We start from the raw sequence: 15,926 nt of genomic DNA, 5'->3' as shown, positions 1-15,926 counted from the left end.
ATATAATTATGAATTTTTTACATAAATAATATTAAATATTTCAAAAATTTCATATAATATTGATTAATTATTGATTAATATATTAAAATATATTTAATTTCTTTATGCAAACAAATATTTACGTTTATACCAAAATTATAAAAATAACCAACTTGATAGATAAAAAAAACTAAATATAAATATGGTTGATAGTACCCTAAAAATATGTACAATGCTTAACGCGTATTGGCTGATATCCTTAAGCTGCATACTCATTAAATTGATTTGAAAATTACGTCACGTGCTTAAAACTTTTATATTATTATTATTATTATTATTATTATTATTATTATTATATTTAGGTAATATATTAATCGATCTTTTGTAATACAGTAAAATATTTTTTCTTTAATTTCTATTCGTTATTGTATATCCTGTTATTGACTTATATTTTTTGATCTTGTTCTTTTCAATAGCGATTTGAAAATCGTCAAAAATGACTTTTTAATTTAGAATTTGCATGTTGACTTCCCAATATGGTTGTGACGGTCGCCATCTTAAATTTAACGACGTCATACCATAATCGAGGAAAGATTTTTAGTAAGACGAAAGTTAAACGTGGCAGCAGTTCGTCTTTATAGATAGTGAATTTATAAGAAATTCATAAATCCATCTTCAACACATTTTCCTAGTATTTTCACCGGTGGTTTAATGCACAAAAGACGGTCAATTAACAGAGCTAAAATAGTACGAAAGATATTCAAAGCCAGGCATGAATTTTGGAAGTGTAGAATGCCAATGATATCTTGAAAATAATAAACGTAGAGGCGCCATTGGTACGCGCCATCTGGATATCGTCAAGAAGAAGTTATAGTAGTGAGAAATTGGAAAAACTTTCGAATAACGCTTGTTACTTTTCGTAAGATCGTGTATCAAGAGGAGAAACTTATAATTTGAAACTGGTATAACATCCTCTTGTAAATATAAAAGTACTTACGAATATAATATTCTAATAGGAAACTTCTAACTATTTCTTAACCTCTAAATGATTTGAATGAAATTTAAGAATTTTCAACGTTTGGCATTGAAATGAATAAAAGACATTTATTTGTCTTTTAATATAATAGTATTACACCATAAATAAATGAATGATTACATTATGAATAAAAATAATTGATTTGCAGGAAGCATTTATAATTATTAGAAATAATTCTTTAATATATCGTATAATTAAATATTAGCAATGGGAGAATTTGTAAAAGTTGTCATCAAATGTACAGTTAGATTATATTGTATATTTAATATTTTTTCATTTTAGCCTTTCATTGGTATCAATATAGTATTTGATAATAATAAAAGAGAATTATTGAAAATAATTATAAATTGTTATGTTTAATAATATATATATATATATATATAATTTGAAATATTTTATAAATAATTTGTTAACAAGTATTTTATTATTAGAGTGTTTAAGATTTCTATTTTTTAAATTGAATCTACTACAAATAGTATAATATATATGTTTCTTTTTTTATTTATTATTTATATTTTGTAAATAAACAACTTTATTTTATACATTTATAAATGTTTATTATGTTATGATTTCAGATTATTATGCCAATACAGATATGCATTAAAATGTTGCAGTTCATTTATAAAGAATATTATTTCAACTGCATATAATTATTATAAAATGAAAATATAATAAATAAATATTAAGAGAATAAATGTATTTGTAAAAGGATCATTTCTAATGAAATAAATATTAATTATAAATATGCAGAATTCAACTAAGCTTAATAGAGATCATGATTATGGAGAATTAATGACAGAAAATCATGATTATATGAATAGCAGTGGTCAGAAAGATATGTTAGAAAATAATTTATTAAAAACCATTTTGAAACCTATTAGGGTATCTTCTTTGACAATAAATAAAGATACTTTAGGTGGACAAGTTAAGGATATAAATGAATTAAAAAAAATAACACCTCGCGTGAAGCTATTGGCTCACGATGTAAATAGTTTAAAGGAATTAACTAAAATTTCTTTGCAAAGTAAATCATTAGAATCAGACAAAATTCAAATGTATGAAAATACTAAGGAAGAATTAAAAAAGTACTGCCGAACTTGTGCCGGTTTGAAATTTCCTTTGGTTGATATCTTCAGTGAAAAAGGTATTCAAATGAGGCTAAGTCAACAGATCAAACATTTAGAAGAAATTAATTCTCAAGACAGTTTGTCTACTCAAATGTGTATGGATTGTATTTGCGATTTAAAAATGAGTTATAAGTTTTATATGCAAATTAAAAAAGCTGAAATTAAATTAAAATCGCTTTATGTTACATTAACTGACACAATTGCACGTAACATAGAAGCGGATAAATTACAATCTTTAACTAATAGTCAAAAGATAGTAGAAGAAATTGATGATTGTTCTATGGTGCCCATATCAACGAGCACTGACAACGAAGAATTTGTTCCAAAAATATCTGCTATTTATTCATTAAAAAATGAAAAATCATCAACTCCGGAAAGAGAGGATAAAAATAATTCTGATGTAACATGTAAAATGCAACCTGATATTTTTGAAGACGTTGCAGAAGATCAACATCAAAGCGATGATAATGAATCTATCGAAGAATTTGATCCGGATGATCCCCCATTTCAACCTGATAGTTCGGATGCTGCAGAATCTGATGATGAAATTGAAAACAGTCACACGGATAAAAGACGAAATACGCCTAAAAAGGATAATACAAGTAAAGAAAATAATCAATCTTTTCTGTTACAAAATTCGTCGGGTAGTAATTTGATGCAGAGTCAAGATGATGCAAATCAAGATTCCAATCAAACTGTATATAAATATGATATGGCATTAAAGGCATACGTTAAATTAGATACTCCACAAGATAATTTAAATTCTAAATTTCAAATTAATCAGAAGATTGATATAAAAAATGATGAATTTGGGAAGGATGCTCCGAAGCAACCAAATATATTAAAACGCAGACTTTTGCAGCAAACAAAAAAGGATCATTTAGAAAATAATGATGAATCCAAATGTTCTAATACATCAGACATTATTGAAAATTCGAAAGATTCTAAAATTCCAAAATTAGATATGCAAAATCCTTTAAATATTAACGATACCCAAGAAGATGGAATTATGTACGTCACTGTGAAAGGTTCTAAACCTAATGAAATATTATTAGTAAAGGTTAAAAAAATGGATAAACCATTTGAAAAAAAGGACGAAAAAAATGTAACTAAAATAAAGTCATTTGATTTTAAGCCGGTTGGTAAAATTTTAAAGAGATATGAAGCCTTAGCGACAAAAGAAAAGAATTTATTTACAGAACGTTCTAAAAAATTGGACAAAAGAGAACAAATAATAGAAGAGCAAATAGAAGAATATAAGAAAAAACGTGAAAAAGTTTTGGGTAATAAAACAAATTTATCAATTAAAAATGATGATACTCAAAGTCGATATGCAAAACGAGTAGAAAGTTCTGACGATCAAAAAGCTCATATATACGAAGAAAGTAATTCTAATTTAAAGGTAGAATCTGACGTTGATAGTAGTACTATGAATAGTACTATTTTAAAAGGAGAGAATGCTTCAGATGTTTCAGATTCTCAACAGGATCAGTCGGTTTCAGAGAAGGCATATGTGAACACGAAAGAGTATTTATCACGTTTGGCTAAACTTAAGTTAAAATGGGAAGAGGCGAAAAAAAGAAAGAATATTTACAAAAAGAAATTGATCAATCTTACACAGAGGGAAACATGGAAAAATTATCACGCATTTTAGGAGAAAAAGACAAAAATTTACTAGAATTTCAAGATTATTTAAAACAAAGAAAAATAGTTATTACCAGATTAAAAGATGAAGACATCATTTCCCTTTACGAAGATAGAAATAACACGTCTCTTCAAAAAAGTTTACCCGATTTGATCGATGAAACAACACCAGCTGATTATATACCTGAGGAAAATTATTTAGAGTGTGATTATTGTCCTGAAACATTTGCTTCTAAGGAAGTATTAGAAGATCACATAAAAATGCATGATTATAAAATAATGCATTACTGCGAAGATTGCATGGAAGAATTTCCTACAAATAAAGCAAAAAAAAATCATAATGTAATATGTTATAAAAAATTAGTATGTAAATATTGTAATACAATCTTAGATTCGAAAGGAAAAAAGAGGCAGCACGAACAGAAACATTGCGATAATGAGTTTGGTCAATTGTGCGATGTTTGTGGTGAAAAATTCAAACATCAGGGGACCCTAGATCAACATATTAAAACGCAACATATGAAGTGGGAAAAAATATTTGAATGTACTAAATGTCCGAAAAAATTTGCGTTCAAACAAAAGTTGAGTTTTCATTTAAAATCTGTCCATACAACGTTGAGAGCTTATTTGTGTGAAGATTGCGGGGCAGACTTTAAAAATCCTGCCAGTCTGAGACATCACCGTATTCGTAAACACCAACCTGTAGGGAACAAAAGAGAATGTCCAGTTTGTCATAAATTAGTACCATTTTATAGCCTTTCTAAACATATGTATACTCACAAAGCCTATACTATACAATGTCCACATTGTGATAAGATGTTTAAAAATAGTTCTACATTAAAACAACATGTAAGAATACATGAAGATCAACGACAATATCGCTGTGATACTTGCGGTGTTGGATTTAATAGGAGGGATGGATTAAGACTTCATCTGAGAGTTCATGAAAAATCTGATAGTAGAGGATTAAAAGAATGCTCGTGCCAAGTATGTGGCGAAAAATTCCCAAATCATTCTACTTTAGTTATACATAGAAATCGCGAACACAAAGATGGAAGACAATTTACATGTCACATATGTAATAGATCTATGATTTCAGCAAGATCATTAGAATGGCATATGTCTCATATACATAACGAATTGATTCCTGGCCTTGTAAAAGAAAGTGTTGATGGTTTACAAGAAAAAGAGTTTCTTGTTATCATTGCACGAAAACTTTCAAAACAGAAATGATCTTAAGAACACATATTAAAAATACTCATATGGAGAAAGACCCTATGAAGTGTTTGGATTGCGATATGACATTTACTTCTGAAGTTAGATTAAGGCATCATATGATGGTAACTCACAATAGGCTGGAAGGCACATTAGTGTGTCCTCATTGTCCAAAACGATTTGTAAATCAGCTTAGGTTAAAAACTCATATGATATCTCATTCTGAGGAAAGACCGTATACGTGTGAAATATGTGGATTTAATTTAAAGACTAAGATACAGCTAATCAAGCATCATCAGAACAGACATAGCGATGAAAGACCTTTACAATGTAGATACTGTCCGTGGAGGTGTAAACAAGTAAGCGCACTTGTTTGTCATGAAAGAACTCATACAAATGAACGACCTTATTCGTGTAGTGTTTGTAGACAACGTTTTAAGTATTTGGGTGATAAGAACAAACATGAAAGGCGTCATGAAAGTTTAGGTGGATCTGGATTTAAACGAATAGTACCTGGAAGAAATATTAAGCACTCTAAAGTTCAAGGAGAAACTTCAGGTTCTGAACAAGAACAAGAACAAGAGCAAGAGCAAGAAGAATTAACGCACGTAGATTCGCAACTTACAGAAAGCCAATATGAGGAACAATCGTGTCAACCGTTTGAAACTAAATTTATCAAAGAAGAAATCGTTAAATTTGAAGAACCTGAAATTCCAGAAGAATATGAGCAAGTTTATGAACAGGTAATTCAACATACATACATATATTATGTATATGTATAAGTTAATTAATAAGTTGTTAACTTGTTAGTTAATTTCTTATTTATATTGTAGGATTATGAAGAAACATCGAGAGAAGCTTCTGAAGCTACCGAAGTTATCATGAACATGGAAGATACCACTGTATACACGGAAGAGGTAACTGCAGACAACATTGAGTCAGCAGAAATAATGGCAAACGAAATGATGACTAATGAGATTTTACAAAGTGGAACGGTAGTTCATTTGCAACAACAAGATGACAATGGAAAAATTCAAGTTATTCCTGTTATGCTATCTTTGCCTGATTTGTCTGACACAAATACCGAAGTCAATTTAGCGACAGCATCAATAATATATGACAATTAAAACTAATAAGTTGATTATTTTTAATTCTAGGGAAAAAATGATACTTGCTAAATCAATACTTCGTAATTCGAGATAAAATTATACAATGTTTTTTTTTTTTATCTGAAGTAAGTCACATTTATGTAAAATAAATTCAGGATATATGAAAAGAGAGTATGGTATTTGCATATTTGATAACATTAAGAACAATTATTCGCTGCTAAAATAATAATTTTTTCAAGATCATAGATATAAGATTATGTTAAAATTGTAAAATATTATAAAATAATGGCTTCGTATTAACGGTACACATTAAAATACAAGTTTATACAATCTTCAAGTTGTAAGGAAATACATGAAACGTAAAAAAGAAAGAAAGAAACAAAATAAATACTTTACATTAAAATAGAATCAATAATTATTATTGCTAAATATAAGGAAGGATACTATGTACAAATCTAAAGAAACGAAAGAAAGAAAAAGAAAAAGAAGAAGAAGTATATAAGAATGTTAAATATTAATGCAATGTTAGACATTTATTTATTTGTAAGATCAATAGTATATCGTTAAGCATATATTTGTATATTTGAGACACCATGATCATTTATCTAACTTGCTTATTTCATTGAAAGAAGTTATTGTGGAACATAACAATATATTTGTAAACACAACAGCTTTGCAAGGAAAACATAATAAATCCTTTGACATAGATAGTATATATTTTAAATATGTAATTAGAGTAAGATAACAACAGGTACGAGTTTATAAAAATAATTACTTTGTAATTGTTATAAAAACCAAGATCTTTTCATGAATATCTTTGCTTTTGGATAAATGGTAAAATTGATTTCAATTAGCTATATTGTTTTCTTTATATATAATGGTTATACTCTTGAAAAAAAAATATTTGAACATTGTTTAGCAATGTCTTTTATAGAAATAATTTCATAAGAGAAGATAAAAAAAAATTACATATTTGTAATTTATTATAAAAATATATTAAAATTGTCCACATCACAATATTTGATACAGTTATGATTAATCATTTTCGCTTGTTACGATATTAAAACATTTTTATTTGTATCTTTTGTCCTATACATTTATTATTTTGATTTATTTCTCAGAAGATAAACAAGAACAGTATTGTTTCATTTATGTGTTGGATGCAACAAGATAAAATATGCTAATAAATTTCATATTTTATTTTTTCTTTATCATTTTTTATTTTAAAAATTTCCTCTGTAAGTTATATCAAGGTAATAAAAAAAAATATTTTCAATATTTCAAGTCTTTTTGTTATTATGTTGTTATTTTAACAGCCTTTGAAAAGCCAAAAATATATTGTGTGCACATAATATTTTTATTACTTAGTAATTGTATACATTGAATTATTCATTTGTACATAATTTTAATATAAATTTACTTCTCTCTCTCTCTCTCTCTTTTAGAAGTATTTTGTAGCCATAATTTGTACCTTATATACTACTAAAGACTATGTATATATTATCAACATTTGAAATATTTTTTACTATTACGAAATATATCTCACACGTTTCATTTTCTTCATTGATAAATATACATATATGTAAAATATATATTATATATAGAAAATATCGTCAGTTTATCTCTGTAGGTAAAAAAAAATAAAATTTACTTACACATTGTGTGGAATCATTGTAAGTATCAACCTATCTAACGAAGGAATGAATTCCCCGATATTATGCTGTACAAGAGGAAAATTTATAAACGTACATGTACAAACATGTAATCAAAAGCATATTTCTTCTTTGATCTTATTCTTTGTATATAATCTTGTAATACGTGTGTTAATCATTGTAATATTTTAATAGAATAATTGCACTGTATTAAGTGGTCTAATTAATAGATTACTATAAAAATGATATCTAATTCTAAGTTAGTTAATTTTTATTACCACTTTGATAATATTGTGCGAGAATGTTCCATGCTTTTGGAGACATGAAACCATCAGGTGGACATTTCCCTGCTCTGGCTAAATCTATAGTAATAATGTATTTTTAAGTAATAATAATAATAAGTATAGATAGGTATATATTATCATTATTATTATTATTATTATTATTATTATTATTATTATTATTATTAATATTATTATTATTAAGAAAAAAAATATTTCTTACCCCTCATTCTGGTTCCTGATATAAAATCAAAATCTTCTTTCCGTTCTGAATTAAAGAAGGACATTTTCTTATTTTTCTTATCATAAGCGGCAACTTTAAATGGAATGATTTCTAAGCTTTGTAATCCTCGTGCTATTGAAAGAACTCTGGCACCATGAGTTGGATCATAAAGATTACCATCAGGTGTAGCTTTTTTATTTGGATGTGGTATACCAGCTGGATCTCTGCCCACGATGTAAAAATTAGCACCTGCATTCAATCTGGCTTTAGCATGCCATTGTACCTTAATAACAAATTTTATAATTTTATAATTAAATGTATATATATATATATATATATATATATATATATATATATATATAACATTTTGTAACGAATATTAATAATACAAATCTTCATTTACTTCGACAGGACCAGCATACATCATAGGACTTGGGAAAATAGCTAACAAAGTAGAATTAGGATCGAGTATACCCTCTTCTAAAATAGCTTTATGTTGCATAATTCTTGTATGTAAAGGTACATCATCTTCTTTCGTCCAACCTCCTAACGGGTGTAATAATAATATAGGATTTTTAAAACCTCGCTCTTCAAGTAAACGTTTTCTCGTATCCTATGAATAAAATATTCCATATTGTTATAATTCAATGTATTATAAAAGATAAATCTCAAATTAATACCTGCATAAGTAAGGCATGACCATTATGTATAGGATTTCTAAGTTGAAATGCGAATACTGCATCAGCTTTCATTTTTCTACATTTAGCTCGAATTTCGTTAGGTGTTAATCTGTATATATCAAGACCGTCATGCCATTTAATCCTTTCTAAAACTTCAATATCCCCACCTACCAACCAATCTCCTGATTCATAAATCATTTTAACATATGGATGAGCTAAGTTGTTAGTTCCAAATTGCCATCCACATCTTTCTTCTTTTCTATGAAAATAAAATTCTGGTCTTCGTAATATTGCCAAAGCTTTGTTTTTATGTTTAAGTGTTATCGCCGAATGTCCCTCCAAACGAATTTTATCTGCAGTACTTATAGCAAGAACTATAGGAACAGATTGATTTACTTCTTTTCCACCCTCTAGTAGACATTTCAAATGTTGAGTCTAAAAACATTTCCCTTAAAGCCTTCAATTGTGTTAAGAGAATAAAGAAGAAGAAGAAGAAGAAGAAGTAATGCTTATTTTATTCTTTATCGAGATATTATGTATCAGCTTTTTATAGAAGCATAAACATATATACATACACGAAGAATTGTTATATACCTGTAGGTATTGGTTTTCTCTCATGAAACCAGTAAGTGGTAAAGCCCAGCCTTCTGCTAGAATTTGAAGCCATTGCGTATCAACTTTTGTTATTTCTATACTCTGTAGAGTATCTGCTTCTGCTTTGGCAGAAGCAATTCTGGATTCTGGAACAAACAGTTCTCTTATAGGTGCAGTAGGTTTTGGTAATACTGGTATGATACACTGTTTTTCCAGAAGATCGATCACCATTGCAGCTGATTCTTCTAAGGTACAATTTTCTGTGGTTACCACCAAATCAGGGTTAATAGGTCTTTCATACATTTGATCTATACCAGTAAAACCTTTAATAGCACCCTGTCGTGCTTTTTTATACAATCCTTTAGTATCTCTAGCTTCGCAAACATTAAGCGGAGTATCAACAAATACTTCGAAGAAAGGAAGATCCGAGGCTTTGTGTATTTCTCTTGCCATTTGTCTATCCTCTTCGAATGGTGATACAAAACTACATAAACAAATTTGTCCACTGTCTGCAAATAATTTTGCTACTTCCGCAACTCTTCTTATATTCTCTTTTCTATCCTCTTTACTAAAACCAAGATTGCAATTCAAACCACTCCTAACGTTATCTCCATCAAGCCCATAAGCTGCAATTCCATGATCGACTAATATTGCTTCTACTTGAAAGGCTATTGAAGTCTTTCCTGCTCCTGATAGACCTGTCAACCATACCGTACACCCACGGAAACCTCTCACATGACCTATCGCTTGACCACGTTTTGTTCTTGATACATGGTGTGCCTGTTCTGACACATTGGTACATGACTAAAAAATATAAAATATAAAATAAAAAGACATTTAAATTAGTAATTTGTTATCTTATATAATATTGATAAAATTACTACATAATTTGTATTCATTTAGTATAATGCTTATCTTGTTTTTTTGATAAGATATCTTTTTATCATGTTACATACCGTCATCAGTTTTTTGTGCGGATTTTCCATAATGTCATTCAATTTATGATTATTTTTTGCCTTTTATCTTTCGATTTATCTTCCTGTTTATTGTACGTGTCAAACGATTTCAACTCGATCAAAATATAATATAAATTATATTTTATATCTTTAATAATATTCCATAAGATATGGAAATTTATTTATATTAATTAATTCACGACACAGTTATAGATTAATTTACTATTTTGATTTCACTACACGATTATTATTACACTACACTTATAAAATTTTTGTATAATACTACTTGTGAATTTTTTAAAATTATATCATATATTACACTATATTGTTAATACTATGTAAATTAATGATAATTAGTGATAAAAAGTATTAATTGCAAGTTATCTTAAAAGATACACTTTGCGACGTGTCCAGCACGACTACATCAATATAGATAGAGTAGAAAAATAGTTATGTTCTATTCAACACAAGTTCAATATACACTGTTCTTTAATCAAAGTTCCTAGTTGACTTTGTTCTACTACGCATGCGTGTAATAGACCGCGAATACTCCTTGCATTTGAATATATTTTAAATTGCAATTTTTATTAATATTCTTTTCTTTTTATATTTTATTTAATATTTATCTAATTTACAATTTTTATAAATAAACTACTTTTAAATAATTGTACATTCAGTTATTTAATTTAAGATTAATCTTATCTATCTTTCGTTAATTTATTCAGTTGCGGGAAAGTCAAATGTATTTTTTGTGTGGTTACAGATTATATAAATTAATATTTAACACTAGATTGCCCAAGGCAGTCATTTTGACTGTTTTTTATTTTCAATTAGAAAAACAATTATGTATATAATGACACAATTTCTTAGAATTTGGTTTTTATTGTTAATATTTACTAATAACTTGTTGTATAACTGTAAATAATATAAGAAATATTAAAAATTAATTTTAAACAAATTTGTTTACACATTAGTTATTTTTTCACAATGCAGTCATTTTGACTGTTTTTGGGCAATATAGCTATACAAGAAATCTCGGGCAATCTAGTGTTAATAAACATTTCCAAGTCATTTTTTAATTACAAAAGATGATTAAAATTGTTAAATGTGGTGGTGTTTTCGTATCTTCGTATCATAATGCACAATTAATAAGATCATTTAGTCAAAAGGTATGAATGAATGAATGAATTAATTAATTTATAGGTTATTTTCTTATGTGTTTAACAATTAGTTGTTCAATATTTTCATATTTTTATATTTATTATTATTGCAGTTAGCAAAAACTGAATATTCAAGAAGAATATTTTCTGGGATTCAACCTACCGGCAATGTTCATTTAGGAAATTATTTAGGTGCGATACAACAATGGGTTAAGTTACAAAATTCTGAAAACATGGTTATATGGAGTATCGCAGATATGCATTCTATTACATTACCTCATGTAAGGAATTTAAAATATATATAATATTTGTAAATGTGATACAATGTTTTTATATGTTTTGTATATATTACTTTTAATATTAATAATATGTATATAGTATATTTATTTTATAGAATCCTACAGTATTAAGAAATAATATTTTAAAAATGACAGCTACGCTATTGGCATGTGGAATAGATCCACAGAAGAGTATATTATTTCAACAATCTAGTGTTCCAATGCATGCAGAGTTGTGTTGGATACTTGGCTGTATTACCACCATGGCTAGGCTTGGACATTTGCCACAGTTCAAAGAAAAAAGTGATAGTTTGAAAAATATTCCTTTAGGAATATATATCTATCCTGTTTTACAAGCTGCTGATATTTTACTTTACAGGTATGAATAATATCTTTGTTCATACTCTTCTAAGTTTGATACATCTGAGTTTTAATTAATATAAAATTAAAAAAAAAGCAAATTTTAATATGCATCAGAGCTACAAATGTACCGGTTGGATTGGATCAAGCACAGCATATACAATTATCACAGGATTTAGCGTATTCTTTTAATAAAAAGTATGGAGACACTTTTCCAATACCACGGACTCTTATATGTAGTACGTATACTATAATAATTAAATATATTTCAATAAAATAAAGAAAGTATATTCATATATAATGAATGATTGCATAAATTTTAGATGATGCAAGTTGCAGAATAAAATCACTACGAGATCCTACAAAGAAAATGTCCAAATCGGATAAAGATGTCAAAAGTAGATTAGATTTGACAGATAAACCAGAAGTGATGTTAGAAAGAATTAAAAAGTCTTTAACTGACTTTACATCTGAAGTAACTTATGAACCTGAAACACGACCAGGTGTTTCTAATTTAATTTCTATTCATTCTTTACTTACTGGAAAGTCACCTGAAGAGATCTGTAAAGATGTGCAAGGTTTAAATACTGCAAAGTAGGTATTTCCATTTATATAATGTTGATTATTAATCTGTTGCACTATGATTTAATGCATAGCTATATTTTATGCTTCTTATTTTTCGCCCATGAAGTTAAATACGTTGTTATAGTGCAGAGGATTACAAATATTCTAGCTGTATTTTAATGTCTTTTTAATATTGTAGATATAAATTGCTATTAGCAGATGTAATAATAGAAAAGTTAAAACCAATTCAGGAAGAGATATTTAGATTATTAAATGAACAATTATACTTGGAAGAAGTTTTAAAAACAGGTTCAGAAAAAGCAACAGAAATTGCATTTGATTGTTATTCTGACGTAAAGGATAAAATAGGTTTTAAAAGAAATGTAACAACAACGACTAACGAAATGGCAAAATACACAAGTGTACGTTGATTGTATATATTTAAAGGTAAATAAATATTTATTATAAATAAATTATATATATTTTTTTTCATTTCTTTTCAGTTTTTTTTTATAAGTGCGACGATATAAAAAAAAAATAATTATAATAAATATTATTTCATATCAATAACTAATTTACCTCGCAAATGACCTTCCGTTACTCTTTCATATGCTGACGGTAAATCTTGGAAAGGATATACTTGTTTAACAACTGGTATTATCTGTATATAAAATACATTTATAAAATGTGTATATTAAACTATAGAATTATAAAAAAAGACCTAATATACAATTATACCTGTCCACGTTCAACAAAATCGTGAAGCATATTCATGCCTGTTTCCGATGGTACAAAGAAACCCCATTTAATTGAACCTTTGTTATTAGATATGGGAATATTATATTTAAATATGTCGCCAAGATTTTTAACAGTTCCAGCTATCAATCCCAATTGATCGATATTTTTTAATAACGGGGAATTAAGTGTTATATAATTATAATATGGATAACCTTTTGAATTTATTAAATCTGGTCCTTGATTAGAACAATCCAAAATTATATCATACCTACGAATAAAATTAATTTATGTATAATTGATAATAACTATATTCATACAAATTTTACAGATAAGATGATGATAATAAATAACATACGGTCCTTCAGAAATGATTTGTGCATCAGCATCATGTTGTTTATAATCTATTATAACATCGGCTCCTAATTTCTCAAGCATATTTACAGCATCGCTGCTACAAGTGGTTATTACCTAAACAAAATTTTGAGCAACTATCAATAAGAGAACAACACAATGTGATAGTTATATAATAATATAATATTACATGCATATTCCAAGTTTTCAAGAGTTGTATAGCCATAGTACCAACACCTCCAGAACCACCTAATACGAGCATCCTTCTATTTAATCTCGTATTGATAGATGTTTTGTAACACATACCACCAGTAATCCACAAAGCAGACCATGCAGTTAATCCTGCATATAAAATACTAGCAGCCTCAATGTACGATAAATTTTTTGGATATCGATTAGTCTACAATTTTTATATAGTTTATAATATAATTATAATTTATATATAAAAATATGTTTTATTATATATATATATATTATAGGTCTAAATAATACATAGATGTATAAATTACCAAGCTACTATCAATAACCAAGTAATTAGCATGACAGCCTTGCTTATCAACTGGAACTACACCCCATACTTGGTCACCTAATTTTAATTTGTCTCCAACATTATGTCCTTTTGATACTACAATTCCAGAAAAATCTCTTCCTAATGTTAATGGAAATTCAATCATATCATTGTACGTATAGCTACCAAAGTTTTTAACTTTGCGCATAAGGTTCAACAATGTTGCACCGTAACCACCTAGCAAAAATATAATTATTTGAAATATGATAAAATGTAAAGTAATGTTTATGAAAGATAATGATTGATTTATCATACGGATCATTGCAATGTCTATGGGATTTACACTCGCTGCTTGAACTTTGATCAAAACTTCTGTTGGTTTAGTAATTATTGGTATATTTACATTTGACAATTTTAATTCATCCAAATCACCATAAGAATGTACTTGCCAAGCTAACATTTTATTATCTACATCTTCTTTGTATTTTGGTGACAATTGGGAGAGACATCGCAATTGCATATCATTTATCACCCGTCTTAATTTGATTATATTTTTTGTTAACATTATTGATTATCACAGAATGAACTTTAAGTCAAAACATCTACGAAAAAGAGAGGTTAGCTTTTCACGGTAGCTCTGTTGTAAAGACTTTGCGCGGCAACGTGCGTGAAGTTACAAATGCATCATCAATGTTATTAATAGAAGTGTGCAAGAATCACGAATATAAAACGATTTATATTTGTAAATAAATGTTAATTATATATTATTTAAATAATTTATTACATTTTAATACACATATAAATGTTAGCATTAATTTGAGCATCGATTAATTTGATCTTTTTTTATTTTTAAATGTCATTGCAATATGATAAGCAATGCAAACGAAAAACGAATTATTTTGTTAACAATAATTATATTGTAATTAAGTAATATTCAAACGATTAGCTACGAATTAATATTATATATTGTTAAAACAATAAGTAATATCATTGCCGATTTATATAATTTTCATGATAGTAGTGCAGGGCGATGCATTAGTCAGATAAAATCTGCAATTTGAAGAGAAATTGGAAATCCGTCATCGAAAGACACGAAGGAATATAAATTTGATCGTTTGACAAATAGAACTCATTTGTAATGATAAAAATAGTCAGGAAAAAAAATGTTCAGTTCATTTTTCATATAGTATATAAAATTAGAACATTACATATATTACATAGAATTTATATCAAACTAGAATAATATTTTATTCATGAGATCTGCATATTCAAGAAAATTATCAATTAGCGAAATTAATAAAATATAAAAAAGGAAAGAAAAAAATTGCATTATACAATCAATTATTCAAACGTGAGATAAGAATAGAAAGTCGGATGAAATAAATTAGATTTTATTTTCTTATTTTTTAATCCCTTAGCTTGATCAACCCCTGTCTCATTCATCGTTACGGACAATTTTGTTACACGAAAT

The 15,926-nt window shown here is 27.4% G+C and overlaps 4 protein-coding genes across 5 annotated transcripts; 2 read left to right on the top strand and 2 right to left on the bottom strand.

Annotated features, from left to right (window-relative positions):
• The first annotated feature begins 390 nt into the window (after nt 1-390).
• LOC107068571 (uncharacterized) lies at nt 391-6,778 on the top strand. Its single transcript, XM_015325109.2, is given in 5 exon segments — nt 391-941; nt 1,591-3,713; nt 3,716-4,963; nt 4,966-5,744; nt 5,835-6,778. Coding segments are annotated over 4 exon segments (4,275 nt in total). The 5' UTR covers nt 391-941; nt 1,591-1,759; the 3' UTR covers nt 6,129-6,778.
• A 668-nt stretch (nt 6,779-7,446) lies between these two features.
• Nucleotides 7,447-10,936, bottom strand: Papss (3'-phosphoadenosine 5'-phosphosulfate synthase). Its single transcript, XM_015325107.2, has 6 exons — nt 10,497-10,936; nt 9,541-10,344; nt 8,947-9,381; nt 8,670-8,879; nt 8,267-8,549; nt 7,447-8,124 (listed from the first exon to the last, which is right to left on the bottom strand). Exons 1-6 carry the CDS (start codon nt 10,524-10,526, stop codon nt 8,027-8,029), a joined length of 1,860 nt encoding a protein of 619 aa, XP_015180593.1. The 5' UTR covers nt 10,527-10,936; the 3' UTR covers nt 7,447-8,026.
• Nucleotides 10,937-11,174: 238 nt separating this feature from the next.
• On the top strand, nt 11,175-14,150 carry TrpRS-m (Tryptophanyl-tRNA synthetase, mitochondrial). Of its 2 annotated transcripts, XM_089178790.1 has the most exons (8): nt 11,175-11,280; nt 11,551-11,665; nt 11,770-11,937; nt 12,051-12,313; nt 12,412-12,533; nt 12,618-12,888; nt 13,058-13,305; nt 13,925-14,150. In XM_089178790.1, exons 2-7 carry the CDS (start codon nt 11,585-11,587, stop codon nt 13,287-13,289), a joined length of 1,137 nt encoding a protein of 378 aa, XP_089034916.1. In that variant the 5' UTR covers nt 11,175-11,280; nt 11,551-11,584; the 3' UTR covers nt 13,290-13,305; nt 13,925-14,150. The 2 variants fall into 2 exon arrangements, with proteins under 2 accessions (XP_089034916.1, XP_015180592.2); XM_015325106.2 differs by having other exon boundaries at nt 11,269-11,665.
• Nucleotides 13,282-15,546, bottom strand: LOC107068567 (NAD(P)H oxidoreductase RTN4IP1, mitochondrial). The gene is made up of 6 exons (XM_015325105.2): nt 14,771-15,546; nt 14,457-14,692; nt 14,138-14,347; nt 13,952-14,064; nt 13,597-13,864; nt 13,282-13,519 (listed from the first exon to the last, which is right to left on the bottom strand). The coding sequence occupies exons 1-6, from the start codon at nt 15,018-15,020 to the stop codon at nt 13,412-13,414; spliced, it is 1,185 nt and encodes a 394-aa protein (XP_015180591.2). The 5' UTR covers nt 15,021-15,546; the 3' UTR covers nt 13,282-13,411.
• Nucleotides 15,547-15,926: the final 380 nt, after the last annotated feature.

This window comes from Polistes dominula, unplaced genomic scaffold (assembly GCF_049000335.1).
Source record: "Polistes dominula isolate Pdom_NZ unplaced genomic scaffold, Pdom_raw_medaka contig_18, whole genome shotgun sequence".
In the NCBI taxonomy this organism is placed as follows: Eukaryota; Metazoa; Arthropoda; class Insecta; order Hymenoptera; family Vespidae; genus Polistes; species Polistes dominula.
The sequence above is the reverse complement of the archived record's forward strand: the minus strand, read 5'-3'. Positions and strand labels throughout refer to the sequence as shown.

What these genes read in the sequence shown, in the direction of transcription:
- Papss (XM_015325107.2), bottom strand. Translation starts at nt 10,526, where the DNA reads ATGGAAAATCCGCACAAAAAACTGATGACG. An exon ending in CGCACAAAAAACTGATGACG is followed by an intron (nt 10,345 to 10,496) that starts GTATGTAACATG and finishes TATATTTTTTAG; the next exon opens with TCATGTACCAATGTGTCAGA. An exon ending in GTCATGCCTTACTTATGCAG is followed by an intron (nt 8,880 to 8,946) that starts GTATTAATTTGA and finishes TTTTATTCATAG; the next exon opens with GATACGAGAAAACGTTTACT.
- TrpRS-m (XM_089178790.1), top strand. Translation starts at nt 11,585, where the DNA reads ATGATTAAAATTGTTAAATGTGGTGGTGTTTTCGTATCTTCGTATCAT. An exon ending in TAAGATCATTTAGTCAAAAG is followed by an intron (nt 11,666 to 11,769) that starts GTATGAATGAAT and finishes TTATTATTGCAG; the next exon opens with TTAGCAAAAACTGAATATTC. An exon ending in GCTGATATTTTACTTTACAG is followed by an intron (nt 12,314 to 12,411) that starts GTATGAATAATA and finishes AATATGCATCAG; the next exon opens with AGCTACAAATGTACCGGTTG.
- LOC107068567 (XM_015325105.2), bottom strand. Translation starts at nt 15,020, where the DNA reads ATGTTAACAAAAAATATAATCAAATTAAGACGGGTGATAAATGATATG. An exon ending in CATAGACATTGCAATGATCC is followed by an intron (nt 14,693 to 14,770) that starts GTATGATAAATC and finishes TATTTTTGCTAG; the next exon opens with GTGGTTACGGTGCAACATTG. An exon ending in TGGTTATTGATAGTAGCTTG is followed by an intron (nt 14,348 to 14,456) that starts GTAATTTATACA and finishes TAAAAATTGTAG; the next exon opens with ACTAATCGATATCCAAAAAA.